At 49.3% G+C, this 17,460-nt stretch overlaps 2 protein-coding genes across 3 annotated transcripts in view; one reads left to right on the forward strand and one right to left on the reverse strand.

Annotated features, from left to right (window-relative positions):
* Positions 1 to 17,460, reverse strand: part of SLC39A11 (solute carrier family 39 member 11) — a 387,039-nt gene that overhangs the window by 360,146 nt on the left and 9,433 nt on the right. The window lies entirely within an intron of this gene.
* SSTR2 (somatostatin receptor 2) lies at positions 2,612 to 17,223 on the forward strand. 2 transcript variants are annotated; one of them, XR_012913105.1, is made up of 2 exons: positions 2,612 to 2,862; positions 3,595 to 6,822. XR_012913105.1 is itself a non-coding variant. In XM_012756155.3 (2 exons), exon 2 carries the CDS (start codon positions 7,216 to 7,218, stop codon positions 8,323 to 8,325), a length of 1,110 nt encoding a protein of 369 aa, XP_012611609.1. In that variant the 5' UTR covers positions 2,612 to 2,862; positions 7,124 to 7,215; the 3' UTR covers positions 8,326 to 17,223. The 2 variants fall into 2 exon arrangements, 1 of the variants encoding a protein (XP_012611609.1); XM_012756155.3 differs by lacking the exon at positions 3,595 to 6,822 and adding an exon at positions 7,124 to 17,223.

A 17,460-nucleotide genomic window follows, 5' to 3' on the forward strand; every position in this document is an offset into this window, starting at 1 on the left:
CAATACTTACTTCCACTAAATTGATTGCAGAGTAACAATTTTCCCCATTTAATTTATTAAGCTGCTAAGAGACATAATAACCTACTTGGGAGTTCAATGTCTTCCCAGCAGAGCTCCTAGCCATGAACTTCTCACAGAGTGAAGTGAGCAGCACCTCCCCATGTTAGGCACTGAGCACTGGCCTGGCCCTTTGTCCTGCGCCTGTTCTTAATTTCCTGCCACCTATTGTCTGTCTGATAAGTGCTGAAAGAGGGAAGGGTGCTATTTAATTGCTTTAAAGATATCAAACAAGCCAGTGGAGAGGTTATCTCCTCCCCAACCCCTCTCTTTTTCTGGCTCAAGGTTTTGTTACTTAGTTGCTAACCAAGCTTCAGAGGAAGGAGATCACAGCTCAGCCATCATTCAGCAGATGGGGGGGAAAGTCAAAAGAGTAGCCCCAAAGAGTCAAAAACAGGGAATAGCAACTTGAAGGCGGCCACCACGTGCAGAGGGGCAGCAAAGTCAGACAGCTCTTTGGAGGCTTTCAAAGATGCAGGAGGGGAGGCACACATTATCTGGGCAAAAATCAACAATTGCTCTAGATTACACATTTCTGCTGTCAAGGTCAATGTTGTTCAGATCCCATTCAGCCAGCTGCAGCAGAGACAGGTGTGCCTAACATGGATGGGGCCAGTGCTTTTCCTAGGCTGGCCCCACCCAGTCCGATGGGGAGGGAAAGACTTCACAAGGACATGCATCTAGGGGGGATTTCACTGTATTTGCTCATCTAAGTTAAAGAGCCTACAAAGAGGCACCAACTAATCACTGAAGTTGCCTGGCAGGCAGATGGTTATTCAGCTGGTCCCCTAGAAACAGTCCGTTTTTGCTAGTAAGTACTCATGCTGAAACCAAAACCCCAACCAAAACCCATGCATTGCTCCAGCGAGCGGGGTCACCTATGGGGAAGGGGTGGCATTGAGAGCCAGTGGCTCATTTTTTTATATGGGTTATTTTTTTTAAATGATACACAAATTTGGCATCAACAGTTGGAAAAATTTTAAAGGATAACATGATACCAGGGAAAGGAATTTGAGTGCAGAGTGGGCACTTCCTGGCTCTTACCTTTCCCCTTCTTTACCTGGAAACCGGTAGAGTCATTGGTTTTAAACTAGAGGTGGCAACAGGGATAGTAGCAGCTGGAGGTGGCCAGAGGACACAGAGTTCCCCTGAGCACAATGACACCATGCCCTCCTGGTACTACAACTATCTCTCCGCCTCTTCCCGATAAAGGTGAGCAGAGACACGCCCCTCTTCTAGGGAGCTACCCACCCCATCCCCCTACTCTGCATGCATGAATCCAAGAGAAGCCAGCTCTCTGGTTGCTGGGACTTGAGGCCATCAATCAGCAGCTCGATTTCCATCTCGCCCCTGAGATCCAGGACTTGGGATTCAAGCTCTATCATGACCAAGATCTCCCAAACAGATGGAAACCCCTAACTTCCATCCTAACAGTGGGCACCACACGACACAGTCTGGCCCAGAAAGAAGAGAGCAGCTGACTGCTACTGCACCTGGCAGTTCCTTTCCCAAGTCACCCACCCATCTCCAAGGCTCGCCCCGCCTGCTAAACAGCTTCTGGACTTGCACTTTCCACCAGCGAATCGGAGACAGGGAATAGGGTGGACAGACAGAGGCAGCTCAGCCCACAGGGAAAGCTAGTAGGGGGGTTGCTCTCTGCCTTCCCATCCTCTAAAACTGTAGGGTGGACAATGTGTGTGTGTGCGTGTGTTGTGTGCATACTTGGGGGCAGGTAGGAAAGGGAAGCTACAGGGTTGATTATGACTTATTAAACTATTGGAACAGAGGCTGAATCATCACAGTCAAAAAATAAATAGCTGCAAACGGATGCAACACAACTCCCACTTCTTGCCAGCTCTCTTTGCTCCCTCCGGCGCGGAGGAGGAGGGCTGTGCGGGTCAGACCGGCAGGTGCTGACTGATGTGGTTACAGCGAGGGGACTGGCTGCATGGCTGCTGAGCCTACAAGCTGCGGGACGCTGGGACGGTTGGGGCAACCAGGAACAGTCGATCCCCGCTGAGCTTCTGATGGCTCTTTGAACAGAATCTTGGAGCCCAGGTGCCGGCTCACGCATCAACTGCCTGGCGAAGTGCTGTCCCCACGAACCCTTTTCTTCCCTTCCCTTTCCCTTCCTGGCCCTGCGACTGGGGCTGGCGCAGGGTAAACACAGCTTTGCAAACTTCCCTGGCTAAGAAAACCGCGGAGGTCCCGGAGCAAGTCTGGGTCACCCCAGCCGCCACTCCAGCTGTCTGGAATATATGCTGGATGAAACGAAATCGGTTCTGTGACATCTGAGGGAGAGCAGCGCGTGTCCTTGCCATGAGTCTTAGAGCCACCGAAATCGCTGAAACTTTCACGCCCCCGCACGCGGGTCCCCTCTGTCCTCCCGCGGGGGGCTGCAAGCTCTGCCAGCAGCCACCCTCAGGATTCTCCACCCGTCTCCCCGCGGTCCTCCTACAGGACCCGGCGGGCGGGGCGAAGCTGCGGTGACGTAACGCGAGCGGGGCGTGGGGAAATGTGCCGAGGGGCCCGGGCCGGCTGGGCCAGCACAAGCGGCGCAGCCACCTGCGCGCGCACGCGTTCGCAAGGCCACCCGCGCCCAGAGCCCCATTTGGCCGCTCGGCGCCAGCGCCCGGGCTCTGCGGGCGAGGGGCTGGCAGGAGCCGGCAAAAGGGAGCTGGGGAGCCGGGAGCCCCAAGCGCCAGGCGACAGCCAAGCTGCTGCGCGCCCGAGCGCCCACCTGGGTGAGGGACGGCCGCTGGGTGCTGGAGAGCCGAGCTGGCAGATTGCAGCAGAAAAGCTAAGGTGAGGCGTGCGTGCCTGTGTGTGTGTGACCGAGAGTGACAGAGATGGAGGGAGCGAGAAGCACACTCGGGCACCTGTGTGCATCTGCGCTGATGGCGGTGCGCCCATCGGCGTGCCCGGGTGCGGGCTCGCTGTACGCTTCTCAGCTCTTGTGCCTTTGAGGGGGCGACAGTAGTAGGAATAGATGACAGCTAATGTCCCAGCATGAGTAGGGGGCTGTGGGTAGCGTGTGCTGGAGCGGAGGTGTCCGCACAGCCCCTTGCCGTGTGCGTGGCGTGCGCTTTTAAGCCGGAGTGTCCAGGTGGTAGCTGCGACGGGGACAACTTCTCTCTCGGCTGCCTGCAAGAGACCCCGCGGGAGGACAGCGAGGCCGGCGGTGCGGGAGGACAGCGAGGCCGGCGGGGCGGGAAGACAGCGAGGCCAGCGGGGCGGGGGGATGTGGTGCGTGGCCCGGGGCACCTGCGGGAGCGCACCCTGAGATACGAGCCCGCGAGGGGCGGGCGGCTGGCGGGGAGCGCAGGAACGAGGGGCTTCTCTCCCGCTATTCCTCGCGGGCCGCGCAGAGGGTCCTCCTCCCTAGCCCGCCGCGCCAGGGCGGAGAAGACGGTTTGTCTAGGTTTGGAGAGACCCGACCGCTGAATAGCCCGTGCCCAGGAGCCGCCAGCCAAGTCCCTAAGCGACTGTCGTCCGCTCCTGGCTGTCCCTGGCGCCTCAGCCCCGCTTTGCGTTTAGGGACTGGGCATGCTGGCGCGACGTCTTCACTGTCCCCTCTTCTTCTTGGACGCGGCATGGAATCCTTTGGGAAACCCTCGCTCTGAGGACCAGTGAGTTGGATGACCCTGCGCCAGCCGGGAGCACCGACTGCGCGGTCCTGAGACTCGTCCCCCGCGTTTCCCCCATCCCCTTCGGCTGGCGGCGCCGCGGTGGCCCTCAGGAGCCTTTGTCACCCTGCCTGATGGGGCTCACGCTCCAGCCGCCAGGAGACTAAGCAGGGCTCCGCAGGCCTCCAGCGAGGCAGGGGTGGGAACTAAAGGGGGGAAAGATGCTGGGGAGACGGGAGAAACTGGCGCTGGGCGGGATTTAGGACCAACCCCGGTGCCGGGTTCCCATCCCAAGGCTCCTTTCTCGGGCTGGTAACCGCAGCCCCTCTGGGAAGGGGAGGAGGTGGCGAGAACCTTCTCGCCCTCCTCTCCAACAGAGCCTGCACTCCTCCGGGAGGAAATCAACCACCAGCCATTTCCAGTCTTGGGCTGGAAAAATAAAGAATGCAGAAAATCAAAACTTCCTTGTACATTTAATTTAACCACAATTGAACAAGTATCGACTGCCTGGCGTTGGAATCTGCTATCTCTGAGACAAAAATGAAGCAGAAGTCACTTAGAGACCTTAGGCAGCTGACAGTTCTTTGTTAAATAAAACTCCCCACGATTTAAGGTCATTTCTTCCTTGGAGGAGCCTTCCCCCTCCGGACTGGCTCCCAGCTCTCCATCCCCTTCCCCCTCCCCCGTGGGGCTGACACTGTCTCCTGCTGACTCTGAGCAGGTCCATCCTGGCCAGCCAGACTCCAGCGGAAATGAAATGGCAGAGTTAGGGCTAGAGAGGACAGGCACCCTCCCTCACCCCCTGCCCCATTCTCATCTCTAGAGCTCTAGGCAGGGCTTCTGCAGCCCCGGGGAGGGGGGGGGGTGGTCCTAGGTCTTCCCCTGATATGGGAGTGTGACTATTCACGGTACATAAACCGGGCCCGGAAATCCCATCTATGGGATTTCCCTATCAATCCACCCCCAGAAATGATTACTGTCCACTCCAATTCCGGCAGCTTGCATAGGACCCTGGATCTGTAGAATTAAAGTAACTGTCAAGATGGTTAGAGATGATAGTGGAAACAAGCTAAATTAATGCAGGGATGGTTTCTTTCCAGCTTCTGTTTTGAATAGCTGCCAGTTTATGCTTTTTTTATCTATCCTTCCTGGACATGAAATTCCAGGCTTCCCCAAATACTTCAAGACATGGTCGGCCACACAGCCCAGACCTCACTTTACAGGCAGTTGCGTGGTGGGGAAATTAGCGCAGAAAGGAAAAGGCAAGTCCCCGGCAGGGCCGAGTGCAGGAGCGGCAAATGTGGGCAAGGAACGTGGGCAGGGATCCTCGAGTGCTTGCTGCTGGCTAAGTCTCCCGTAACTCACCTGCAGCCTTTCCAAGCACTAAGGAGTAACCTTTCATCCCAGGAACCAGGAAAAGGACCCTGCTCGGAGGAAATGTGTCAGCCAAGTGAATGATTCCCACTCTGCTGGACACACCACCCCTCGGCCATCCCCCTTCTTCCTGGACTGACCTCTTTTCCTGTCCTCCTGCCTCACTCTTCGTATCCCCAAGGCCCAGCTTAAAAATTCTTCTCTTGAAGCCACCCCTGAATCCCCCAGGAAAAGCAGGCATTCTCAGGTCCTTTGTTCATGTCTCAGCGCAGAGTTGGCTTCCTTGCCTGTCTCCCTCCTAAATTCTTACCTCCTACGGGGCACAGCCCTGGGTCTCAGTCCATTCCTGGATCCCTGCTGCCCAGCACAAAGAAACCTCCCTGCCCCGTGAGGTGTTTTTGAATGGCTGTAGAGAAATCACTTAATTATGCGGTGAGCTATTGTTTCAGATCTTAAGCCAAGCCAATAGTGTTAACGTTATTTTCTCAGCATGGAGTTGGTTGCTTCAAACCAAAGCCCAGTTATCAGCTGCTGGGTTTCCAGGCCACTGAGCGGCAGAAGACTTAGGGCCAGGTGGCCTGCGGTCACATGCCCGCTCCACCAATTGTGCACCAGGGAACGGGAGTGAGTTCCTTGAACTCTCTGAGCCTCGGTTTCTACACCTTTAAAATGGAGACCATCACCCCCACCTCACAGGATGGTGGGTGTGAATGAACTCTATCAGTGCTGGGAACCTTCTGTTCACTTCTAGGAATGAATGAACTTGCTTGTCACACCTGGTTCCTGGTTTTGGCCTTAATTAGGGAATGGCATGCAAATTCTCTGAGGTGTTAGAAGCACTTGGGAGCAGCATCCCGCTCAGCCACTTTGGGAAAGGGGTCTCTTTGGCGCAAGGAGGTCGAGCGTTGGGTATCGGAAAACAAAAATGGAAGAAACCAAAAAAACACACTAAAGCATACATTTTGAAAATGAAAGCAAGCCAGACTTTTATTTTTAATATTGAAGACTATACCTTGGTTCACTATGTACGTAGATTTCAATAAATTGGAGATAATGAGATGATAGAGGAAGAAACGGGGGCAAAATAATACTTATGAGGTTCCACTAACAAGCTCAACACAACGCTAGGCATTTTCACATACATTCCATCATTAGACCATAGGGACACCTGCATTTTAACAAATCGGGGTCAGAGCCATTAAGGACCAGGCGCGTGGTCACATGGGCTCAGCAGTGGAGGCTGCGTTTGTTCTACCACTGAAGTCTGGGGTTTTTCCACTACGGGGTTTTCAGAATGGAAAGATTCCAAGGCGGTCGGCAAGTCAGCACGGATTTCCTTGCAGGGAAAAAGACCAGGAATACCAGAGTCAGACCCCTGTGAGGTCAGGGGCTGAACTTCCCCAAGCTCTGCCTTTTTTACAGTTGGGATCAATCAACTTCTTAGAGGTCAAAGTATGTTTTGTTTTTTTTGAAGCCACAGTCATCTCCTACATGTGCATCATCAAAGATGATGTCTTAACCCCAAACCCTTCCCCGCTATTGGAAAAATAACTCCAACAGTCTGCACACTCATAAGGAACTTTAGAGCTTAATGTCGATGTGGAAAACGTAACCCATTTTTCAATTTAAGAGTATGTCTAGGCCAGCTGTGGTGGCTCACGCCTATAATCCTAGCACTCTGGGAGGCCGAGGCGGGTGGATCGCTCAAGGTCAGGAGTTCGAAACCAGCCTGAGCAAGAGTGAGACCCTGTCTCTACTATAAACAGAAACAGATTAATTGGCCAACTAAAAATATATAGAAAAAAATTAGCCAGGCATGGTGGCACACACCTGTAGTCCCAGCTACTCGGGAGGCTGAGGCAGAAGGATTGCTTGAGCCCAGGAGTTTGAGGTTGCTGTGAGCTAAGCTGATGCCACGGCACTCTAGCCCGGGCAACAGAATGAGACTTTGTCTCAAAAAAAAAAAAAAAAGAGTATGTCTGAGAGGGTAAAGCAGACATGTGGAAAGCTGGGGAGAGCCTCGGTAGCTGGTGACTGATGGGCCAATCTTCCTTTCTTCCTTCCAGATGTCACAGTGGATCCTTGGCCTCCAGGGCCCATTAAAATGAGAATAAGATCTCTGGGCTGGCTGGAACTAGCCTAAGACTGAAAAGCAGCCATGGATGTGGCAGATGAGCTACTCAATGGGAGCCACGCGTGGCTGCCCCCTCCACTGGACTTCAATGGCTCTGTGGCGGCAGCCAACAGTTCAAACCAGACAGAGCCGTACTATGACCTGACAAGCAATGCGGTCCTCACCTTCATATATTTTGTGGTCTGCATCATTGGGTTGTGTGGCAACACGCTTGTCATTTACGTCATCTTCCGCTACGCCAAGATGAAGACGATCACCAACATCTACATCCTCAACCTGGCCATTGCAGATGAGCTCTTTATGCTGGGTCTGCCCTTCTTGGCTATGCAGGTGGCTCTGGTCCACTGGCCCTTTGGCAAGGCCATCTGCCGGGTGGTCATGACTGTGGACGGCATCAATCAGTTCACCAGCATCTTCTGCTTGACGGTCATGAGCATCGACCGGTACCTGGCAGTGGTTCACCCCATCAAGTCAGCCAAGTGGAGGAGACCCCGGACAGCCAAGATGGTCAACGTGGCTGTGTGGGGGGTCTCTCTGCTAGTCATCTTGCCTATCATGATATATGCCGGGCTTCGGAGCAACCAGTGGGGGAGAAGCAGCTGCACCATCAACTGGCCAGGTGAATCTGGGGCATGGTACACAGGGTTCATCATCTACGCTTTTATCTTGGGGTTCCTGGTACCCCTCACCATCATTTGTCTTTGCTACCTGTTCATCATCATCAAGGTGAAGTCCTCTGGAATCCGAGTGGGTTCCTCCAAGAGGAAAAAGTCTGAGAAGAAGGTCACCCGAATGGTGTCCATTGTGGTGGCCGTCTTCATTTTCTGCTGGCTTCCCTTCTACATTTTCAACGTGTCCTCCGTCTCCGTGGCCATCAATCCTACCCCGGCCCTTAAAGGCATGTTTGACTTTGTGGTGGTCCTCACCTATGCTAACAGCTGTGCCAACCCTATCCTGTATGCCTTCTTGTCTGACAACTTCAAGAAGAGCTTCCAGAATGTCCTCTGCTTGGTCAAGATGAGTGGCACAGAGGATGGGGAACGGAGTGACAGTAAGCAGGACAAATCCCGGCTGAATGAGACCACGGAGACCCAGAGGACCCTCCTCAACGGAGACCTCCAAACTAGTATCTGAACTGCCTGGGGAAAAACAAAAAACCAGCCAAGTTCTGCCCAGTGGCAGTGGCTCCCCCTGCAGACCCCACCACTCCTCTCCCTTCCTCCAGCCTGTCTCATCTGGCTTCTAGAATAGGGATTGCTCAGCACGAGTCCAATGCAGAGAGCTGTGTTTGAGGCGGCCTGCCTGATTGAGTGACAATGTGTTAAATTGTTTACCACCCCCTTAAAGTGAACATTTAAATGCAGACAGACAATTCGAAGTCTGGAGAAGAGGAGATCATGCCTGGGTGTGATCTTTAGAAATGCTGATGCTCAACAGAAATAGGAAAAATACTTCTGTGTGTTTGTGTGTTTAAAACCCAATGTGTAATCTTGTGCTCTTATATTTATACCTGTATATTCCTATTTAGTCTCTGTACAGTCACTACCTACGTTCCTGTGTTCACATACACAAGTAGCAAATTCAAGTGTGCATAGTATAGGTGGACGTTTACCATAACATAGGACCCGCAGAAACGGACTGGCCATGAAGTCAATGAAGTTTAAGCTCCAGGGATCGCTCTTGCATGAGCCTTTCCAAGGCCCAGGAGGAACTTGGGCAGTATATTCACATGGTCATATGTTTTTGTAAAAAATTATAAAAGTAAGACATTTTTGTATTCTTTTTCTTAAAGAGGGCCCCGTAATTGTAGAAGCTTCCAGCCTCACAAAACTTGCCTCTGCCCCTGGGTATTTGCATTATTAATTTCAGGCAATTTAGATCAAAGTAAGGAGGGAAAGGGAGAAGATATTTGAAAAACCAGAACATAAATTCATGTGTTTCCACTTCTCAGATAGAATCAAAGAATTATTCAATTTACCCAAAAGGATTTAAGTGGTTTTGGTCATTGATCACTGCATTTATCAAGACAAGGCCAGCTTTGTTATAAAATGGCATTGTTTTCTTCTCAAATTGCTTTAGTTTTCCTTAGGGGGTCATAGGGGGGAAATCACTAACATGAAAGGCCAAAAATGGACTATGATTCTTGTGGGGAAACAATGTTGCTCTCCCCGCCATGAAAACAGATGAATAAGTGTGAAGCAAAATTACACCTTTATGAGAAACCATGAAATTGTTACTGTTTGGTTTTTCTTTAATGCCAGACATAGCTTCCTAATGAAAGAAGGAGGAAATGTAATTCAACAAAGGGGCTTTTTGAGGATTTTATACAAAGTTGGACATTAAGAAAATCAGCATGCGTACTGAAGACTTGAGCACAATGTTCATAAACATGAGCCCATGCACCAGCCAATGAATATGTGGCTGGGGACAGGGGTGTTAGTGTGAGCACTGGAGGGAGCCCCATCCCTCACAGGTGTTGCTGCATCACCGTCTTTGCCGACTGTATACAGACTGAGTGTCATATATCTTTAATGCTACAGGCTTCGGGCTATTCCTCAAGGACTGTTGTAGATAGGCACCTTACATCATAAAGTGACATTTTTTTTGTCCCCAAAACTGTTGTCGTGTACAAGCAATAAGAAAAGAGACAATGTTCATTTCATTGACTGATCACAGTTTCCAGAATTATGAAGACATATATACTCGGGTGTTTGCAAGGATGGCATCATCTCTGGGTTTTATGTGAAAGCATCACTCTTAGCGTCCCACGTATAGATTTTACCATATTTAAAAATAAGCTTCCTCTTCTGGCTCCCTAAGCAGGGGCTGTGTGACGGTCGGAATGACTAAGTGCTCCACCTGTGGCTACCCTTGTCAATTTGGTGCCTTTATCCTATAGAATTCACACCACGTCATTTCTCAGAAATATTTACTGTGGCTTAGAAAATTATGTTCAATAAGATATAAGATACTCACTCCCCTGTCTTCAGGATGCCAGGCCGGCTCCCTGCTATCTCCCAGCCCACACACATCCTCTGTGTCCTTCTAAAGGGTAAAATAAACTTTTTTTACTTTTCTATCTTACAGAAAGATTTAGGATAGATGAATAAATCCGTGCAAAAAGAAAACAAAGTACAAACTATAAAACAAGACTATAGGAAAAGTTGTTGGAAAAAAATGCATGCAGGAAAATCCCACAGCATTACTAAAGGCAAGGTCAGCTACAAGGTCAGCTTGGGGCTTCCCAGCAGCCACATCTAATGGAGTATGGCCTCTTTTTAAAAAAAACGAAATAAAATAAAAACAAACAACGATTCAGAAGGAAATACTTTAGATGCTACTTTACGATTACTACGATATGAGATGTTCCACAGTTTTTGAGTAAATGCTGATATTTTATTAGGGAAATGATTCTAAGGGACCAGGAATTGATAGAAATAATTTCAAAGCAAGTAAGACTAATTCTACAGTACCCATGCCCCTGTGACCAGAGAAACTGCCTCCAAAGAGGCTGGGTTACAAAGCAGCCATCTACAACCACAGAAGGAAATGCATACCCAGGAGGTGGGGACTCATTGGCTGGAAAATCATAAGCCTAAAAGACTGGGCCTTTAAAATTGATGTTATAATTCTATCCAAACAAGCAGTTAGCTTTCTACCATCTGGAAAGGTATTCTCCACTTTTTGAAATATCTATTTCAAGGATGGTATGCTCTGGTTGTTTTCCTTGATTTAAAAAAAAAAAAAAGGAATGAACATTTGAATTTAAAGGTTAATGCAATTTTAATTCAAAAATTTAATCTTAGTCGTTACTCAACATTTCATGATGAAGATAAATCTGCTGGAAGGGAATAAAAAGTAACACACCCATTGATTTTAGGACATCTCATTGTTTGGGTTATGCAAGCTACTACCAACCTTCTGTTAGCAGGGGTAGTTCAGTACTGATTAAACCAAAGTGGACTTCGTGGGAAAGGTCTTGGGGAAAAAATGATATGACATTGCACGCGGCCTGTGTTGAATGATGTTTAGCTTGTGTTTCAGTAATACAGAGAGTTGGGTAACATTGGACGTGGAGGTGAAACTTTGGGGGTGTTCATGTCATACCTTGGAGCAGTCTGGAAGACAGAAGGACGCTGGATGGTGACATGGCATGCAGAAAGGAAAATGTGAGCCGCTGGACAGGGCTTCCAGAGCTGGCAGTGAACTGGGGCCTACTGCTCACACAGATGTGACCTCTCCATGACAGGATACAAGTGTTGCCTGCGAGGGTTGCAGGCCCAGCCCCCTGAGATTAGGAGCATGGCGCTGGAAAAGTGTATAGTCTGTCCACTAGGATAAGAGGGAGTAAAGGGCTCTCTCGAGATACATGTTCCTAATCAGCTCCAAAGGGGACTAGTCAAGGAAGAGAGTGAGTACAGACGAAGGTAGGCATGAACTTTGGCCTGGCTGAAGAGAGGTGGCAAGAGAATCATCGAAAGTTTCCCTAGGTGGTCAGGAGGGTCTGATTAGTGTTTCCAAAATGCGTATCATCCTAAGAATCACAAGGGCTGCCAAGTCAAGCAGTTGCGCTTGTAAGTAATGACTTACATCAATCACTTGTCTCATCTACATTTTTTGCCAGATTCAGAAACACCGAAGTTCCCCATCAAATGCTCTATCAGAGCAAATCTTTACCTAAGTGCTTGTTTTGCTTCTAATATTCTGAATTTCTGGGAACATTCCCACGGGCAGAGTCTCTCATTTTTTTCCAGCAGTTCATCTAGAAAGTGGGCTCCAGGGACTGTATTCTAGTCACAGCTGAAAAGCTTTTGTGGCCTATTCGGGGACGTTAGGGGTGAGAACGACATCTCGAGGACAAGACCTCACACCTCTCACGCCCCCCCACACACACACTCTCCAGCATGACCCACCCCTGCCCCTCACTCGGCAGTGACTGAACACGGGTGGATAATCTAGTTTTCTCCTTTAGATGTCCAGGTTGTGTGTATTTGGACTATGCTTAAAAACAGAGCTAAATATTAACCAAGACTTAACCAAGCAGACTATAAAGCCGTATTGATTCTCCTAAGATTAAAAGTGAGCATGATACCATTAAAATGAAATGCCGTGGCTTGATCACCCAGCTCAGGGAGCGTCTGCCTCCTGTTGGACAAAGCTTCCGGGCTCCACAGAGCTGGAGACACAGACTCTGCTTCAGGTGGGCGGGGAGGGAGTTTTACCTTTCCTCTCTCTCTCTCCTGGCATTACCAAAGGGACAGGCCAGCGGGAGAAAAGGACACCTCTTGGCGTGGATATCGGTGTCCGGTGGGGAGAGGTGGCTCATTTCCGTTTCTGAGCCCGGTAGGGTGGGAAGCAGGGAAGGAATGTGCTGGTTGGAGATACAATTGCCCTGTCCCTTAGAGAAGCCCGTCAAGGAATGCGACGACGCAAGGCCCACTTACAAAGAAATCGGAAACGGCTCCCACGGCCTCGTCCACTCCAATTACTCAGCGACAGGGACCTCCGATTGCTTAAGGCATAGAGAAGGCCCCTTCGCAGGGGGAGTCGTTGAGGAGAGAAAGGGGGGCCAGGGGCGAACCGGGCCTTAGGGGCTGCTGGAGTCGACCAGAGAAGAAGACTGTTTTAGTCCTGGGCACAGAGGGAGACGCAGTCGTCCTGGGTCCTTATGAAGAACAGATTACAAGGGCCCGCGCACAGGGCCCGTGCAGGAAAATTTCCAGTCTCAAGAGAGCACGGCCCACAGTCAGGGACTACCTGTCAACGCCCCAGGTACAGCAAAGGGGCAGCAGTGCTGCTCCCACCGGGCAGCGCTTCCTCTGCGCCCCCAGCTGGCTGGGGTGTCAGTTCTGGGAGGTTCCTGTCCCCAGGTAAATAAATGTGCTCACAGCTGATGTTTTTCTCAAGGGGAAGACTTTCTTAACAGGGGACCCAAATGGTTCTCCTACACATAGCCAAGGCTCAGCTGTCTCCTTCACACTAACCAGCATCGCACTTCTCAGGAGACGTGGACCATGCTCTGAGGCTCTCAGACTTGTACTTGCTCCTCAACTTGTACTTGCACTTCAGTTTATGGTCCCAAACACATGCACACACACACACATGTGACGCACATGCATACGGGTGCCGCAACGGAACACGTGTCGTGCATGTGAAGGACACATGTGTATGGAGTGTATGCACACACATGTGAGGCATACAAGCCATGCACACGCACATGTGAGAGGCATGTGTTTGACACACACATGTACACAATACACATTCTATATAATTTAGGCAAGACCTCCAATGTAGAGATTCTCCAACAGCTTTAAACGGAGGGAGACAACTATAATTTGACGAACTCATTTCAAGTCCATGGCTATTCTGTCATTTTTTTCTGGGCTGGTGCCACAGTAGGGAGGGGGCCAGTGTGCATAAGCTGATTTTTTACCCAGGGGATTCCGTGTGAGATCACAGACTGCATGCCTGGCCCCAGCCAGCGGTTCCTGCTATGACAGGCTGCCTCAATTTTTTTTAAAAAAATCGAGTTGGTAAAAGGATGTGAATGGTTTCCTACAAATCATCCCCACAGTCAACCAACTTAAAGCACATGTACTGCTAACAGCAATATTTTTTGCATAAGAAACACCATTTCTTTGAAGAAAAAAATCACTGAAAATGATTTTTAAATTGATTCTCATTAAGGACAGCATCTTAACAGACATTTCTTCTTCTCCACCCCCTCTCCCCCACGCTTCTTGTTTGTTTTGCTTTGTTTTTTGAGACAGGGTCTTACTATGTTGCCCAGGCTGGAACTGAACTGCTGGGCTCTAAAGCGCTCCTCCTGCCTCGGCCTCCGGAGTAGCCGGGACTACAGGTACGCACGCACCTGCCTGGTCCATGCTTCTTAACACGAATCTCAGGCTGAACACTCTGGGGAAGCCGAGACACTCAGACACTGAGAAATCGAATTGCAGCTCTCGCCCTCACCCGTGCGTGCACCTCCACCAAAGAGTCTCTTAAACACAAAGACATCTCCCCTTGTCCGATGTCCTGCAGTGATCCATTTCCATGGCTCAGGGTATCCACATCAGCTCAGATGGTTTGCTTTCTAAATCCCTGCCAGTATGTGATGGCGAGAGAGCACTGTCAGATCCTTCTCTGATGAGCAGAAGTCTGATCTCCGGGGTTCATTCTGGAGATTAATTAAAGCTAGCCTAGTTTCAGCCGCACCGCCAGCCTGGCGTGCTAGACGCTCGTGGAGCAAAGGCTTGGACTGAATGAAGACTTACTTTACTTGGCTTCCGCTTAAATGCTTTGTGGCAGATGAAACCAGTCTCCTAAGGCTCTCTCTCCCAAACTCCCAGGTGGACGGGCTCTGGAAACAATAGACCAGAGCCGATCCCGCTTTTCTCCTCTGCACCTTCACGCGGCCACATTTTGCTTTCTCCTGTATCCAAGGAATTGTCAGCTCCAAGGTGGCAGAACACGCGTCCTCAGCCACACCATGTGGCCTCTGCGAGGGGCTGTCTTTGCAGCCAGGGAAACTCACCCCTTCTTGGCTTTAAACGGAACGTTTCTAGCCCAGCTGAGCAGACACAAAGTCTGCTTTGCTACCAGCAGCATGGTGCTGGGCTATCACGCAGACACGAAAATGGGCATTTAGAGGGTCTGGGATTTTTGAGGGCTTCCTTACTGCCTCCAGGAGAAATAAAGTAAATCCTAATTGCTGGAGAAGAACCAAAGCGAGGCACCGAGGTGGCAAGTCGCTTCAGCAGTCAAGTCTGTTTTCAGAGGTCAGCTTCCTCTTTTGAGTGTCAAGGTCAGTGGAGACCCAGGTCCTCTAGGTGAAGTCCAGACAGGGGACCGGCTGAGCAGGGAGTCTCGTGTGTTTAAAACTGAGCACATGAGAGTCTGTTTCCTTTACCTATACCCTCTGCCTGTCTTTCAAAACAGTGTTCTCTAATATTTTATATTTAAAATTTTTAAATGCCTTCTCTTTTTGAGAATTCCACAGCACCCCTTTTAAATAACCAGCAAATGTAGTTGGGAACCCATTTCCAGGGGAAGAGTCGGCAGAGGCATTTAACCCTTTGCACTCGGATGTCGAGTGTGGATAATGTCGAGTGGATGATGAGAAAAAAGCAAACGAGTGCAAAGGGTTTAACCCTATGGTCGATGGCCCAGGGCCAGGTCTCATTCTTTTTCTCCGTCTCTATTTCCTTTTGGTCACTGCCTGCCCTCCGACAGACACAGTTATACCTCGTAGCTGAGCAGGAGGAAAAGGTTCCTATTAGAACAGCAGCTAGGGAAGACTGGTTTCCCATCTGTTCCAGCTTGGAGGGGCAAGCCCATGAGGTCCCCTGAGCCGCTACCAAGCTCGCTCCATGTGATTCCAACAAAAGTACCAGCAGACAATTCAACTGCCCGGGACACTCTGGAAATCCTTTTCCCCAGGAAAAGTCTCCATTCAGGGTCTCCAACATCCTGAGAGCCGTCTCATCAGTAAAGAACAGCGTGTGGAGTACACACGGATGAGTTTTAGAACTCACCGCGAGCTACTGCAACATGTACAGCACATTTCCCCTGAAGTCTCCCTACTCCTTATTTCCCACTTAATGTATCCATCACTCTTTGGCTGTCACTCCCCAATAAGCAACAGCAGATTTTTATAAACAGTAGATCAATCACGATCAAAGGAGACTGAACACTCCTGCTACGTGTCTCCCACACGGTGCCTCCCCTCTCTGTCCTTTTGAGAGACGCCGAGACTGTTGCCTTCTTTTTATGAGGGAGGTGGAGACAAAGAAACCAAGCCTTCGGGCTCCTTCTCCCCCCTGTCTTTGAAGGCCAAATGGAATTTTCTTCCTCCTTCCATGTTCTGTGGGTACGAGGAAGCCTGAGCCATGCAGGAAAAGCCTCCAGCAGCCCTGACTGCAAACACAGTTTCCATTATGGGTAGTAATTGATGGCTTTCATATGTTAAGACCCAGTGTGCACCCAGTGCATAGCTGGGATTTTTATTATTCTTACAGTATTTTGAAGATGATTATTCTTGCTAATGTGTCTTCTCTGCATGTCCGGTATTTCGATGAAATAGCTAAAACTGCATTTGCTTTTTAATGAACCGTTGTGACTGTGTGTGTTTCCCTGTCAGATAAATTTACCTCCAGATTTGCTGTGAAAAGTGATTATAGAATCCTAATACTAGAAAACAAGAGGCAAACATTTCTTTTTAGTGACTTACGTTTTTAGAAAGGTACAGGTGTACTGTTTTATGAACTATGCTCCCATGAAATCATTCACAAACAAAAGGGACTCAGATCAGAATCTGTTCGTTAGACCAGCTATGTGAACTCACCTATGTCCCTACCTGCCTCTGAAAAAGGCCCACATCCTCAGAAAAATGGGCCAACGTCCTAAGTGACAGAGCCACACTTTCCAGATTCCCTAAAATCCTGTACTAGAAATGGACTTAAAAAATTTTACAATTTGATTTAAAACTCAAAGCCCAACAAAAAGCCTATAAAAGTTGTCTAGATATTACCAAGGTCTTGGCAATCATTTATCTGGGAGCAAAAGAGGAAAAAAGAAAAAGTAAAAAACTTGACAGTAGGCTACTACTGGTAAGTCCCATTTTGTCCACAGACTGATTTTTAACAGCCTATACGATTTCTTCCAGATTTTACGGCCAAGTGGAAATAGAATGGCAATTGAAGTCATCGTGAAGCAGATGATAAAAGGACCGCTCTAAAAATGCCAACACGCCAGGTCTTGGTGATAGCAAAACTGCCTACGGAGAAATGCCAAGAGTTTAGAAATTAGATCAAAGAAAACAACTTATCATCTTCTCATTTTCCTTTCACTTAAATCCAAATCATAACAAATTTCCAGTTGCTTAAAAGAGAGTAAGTTAGACTGCTAAAATCTAAAAAGAAATAAGCTTTTTTTTTTTTTTTTTGAGACAGAGTCTCACTCTGTTGTCCAGGCTAGAGTACAGTGGTGTCAGCCTAGCTCACAGCAACCTCAAACTCCTGGGCTCAAGTGATCCTCCTGCCTCAGCCTCCCGAGTAGCTGGGACTACAGGCATGCATCACCATGCCCGGCTAATTTATTTATATATATATATATGTTTAGTCGGCCAATTAATTTCTATTTATAGTAAAGAAGGAGTCTCGCTCTTGCTCAGGCTGGTCTCGAACTCCTGAGCTCAAGCAATCCTCCTGTTTCAGTCTCCCAAAGTGCAAGAAATTAGTTGTTTAGCACTAGGTATTAAAGCAATCTATG

This window comes from Microcebus murinus, chromosome 18 (genome assembly GCF_040939455.1).
Source record: "Microcebus murinus isolate Inina chromosome 18, M.murinus_Inina_mat1.0, whole genome shotgun sequence".
NCBI classification, from domain to species: domain Eukaryota; kingdom Metazoa; phylum Chordata; class Mammalia; order Primates; family Cheirogaleidae; genus Microcebus; species Microcebus murinus.

Excerpts from the sequence above, each read along its gene's own strand:
- SSTR2 (XM_012756155.3), top strand. The coding sequence starts at position 7,216 with ATGGATGTGGCAGATGAGCTACTCAATGGGAGCCACGCGTGGCTGCCC.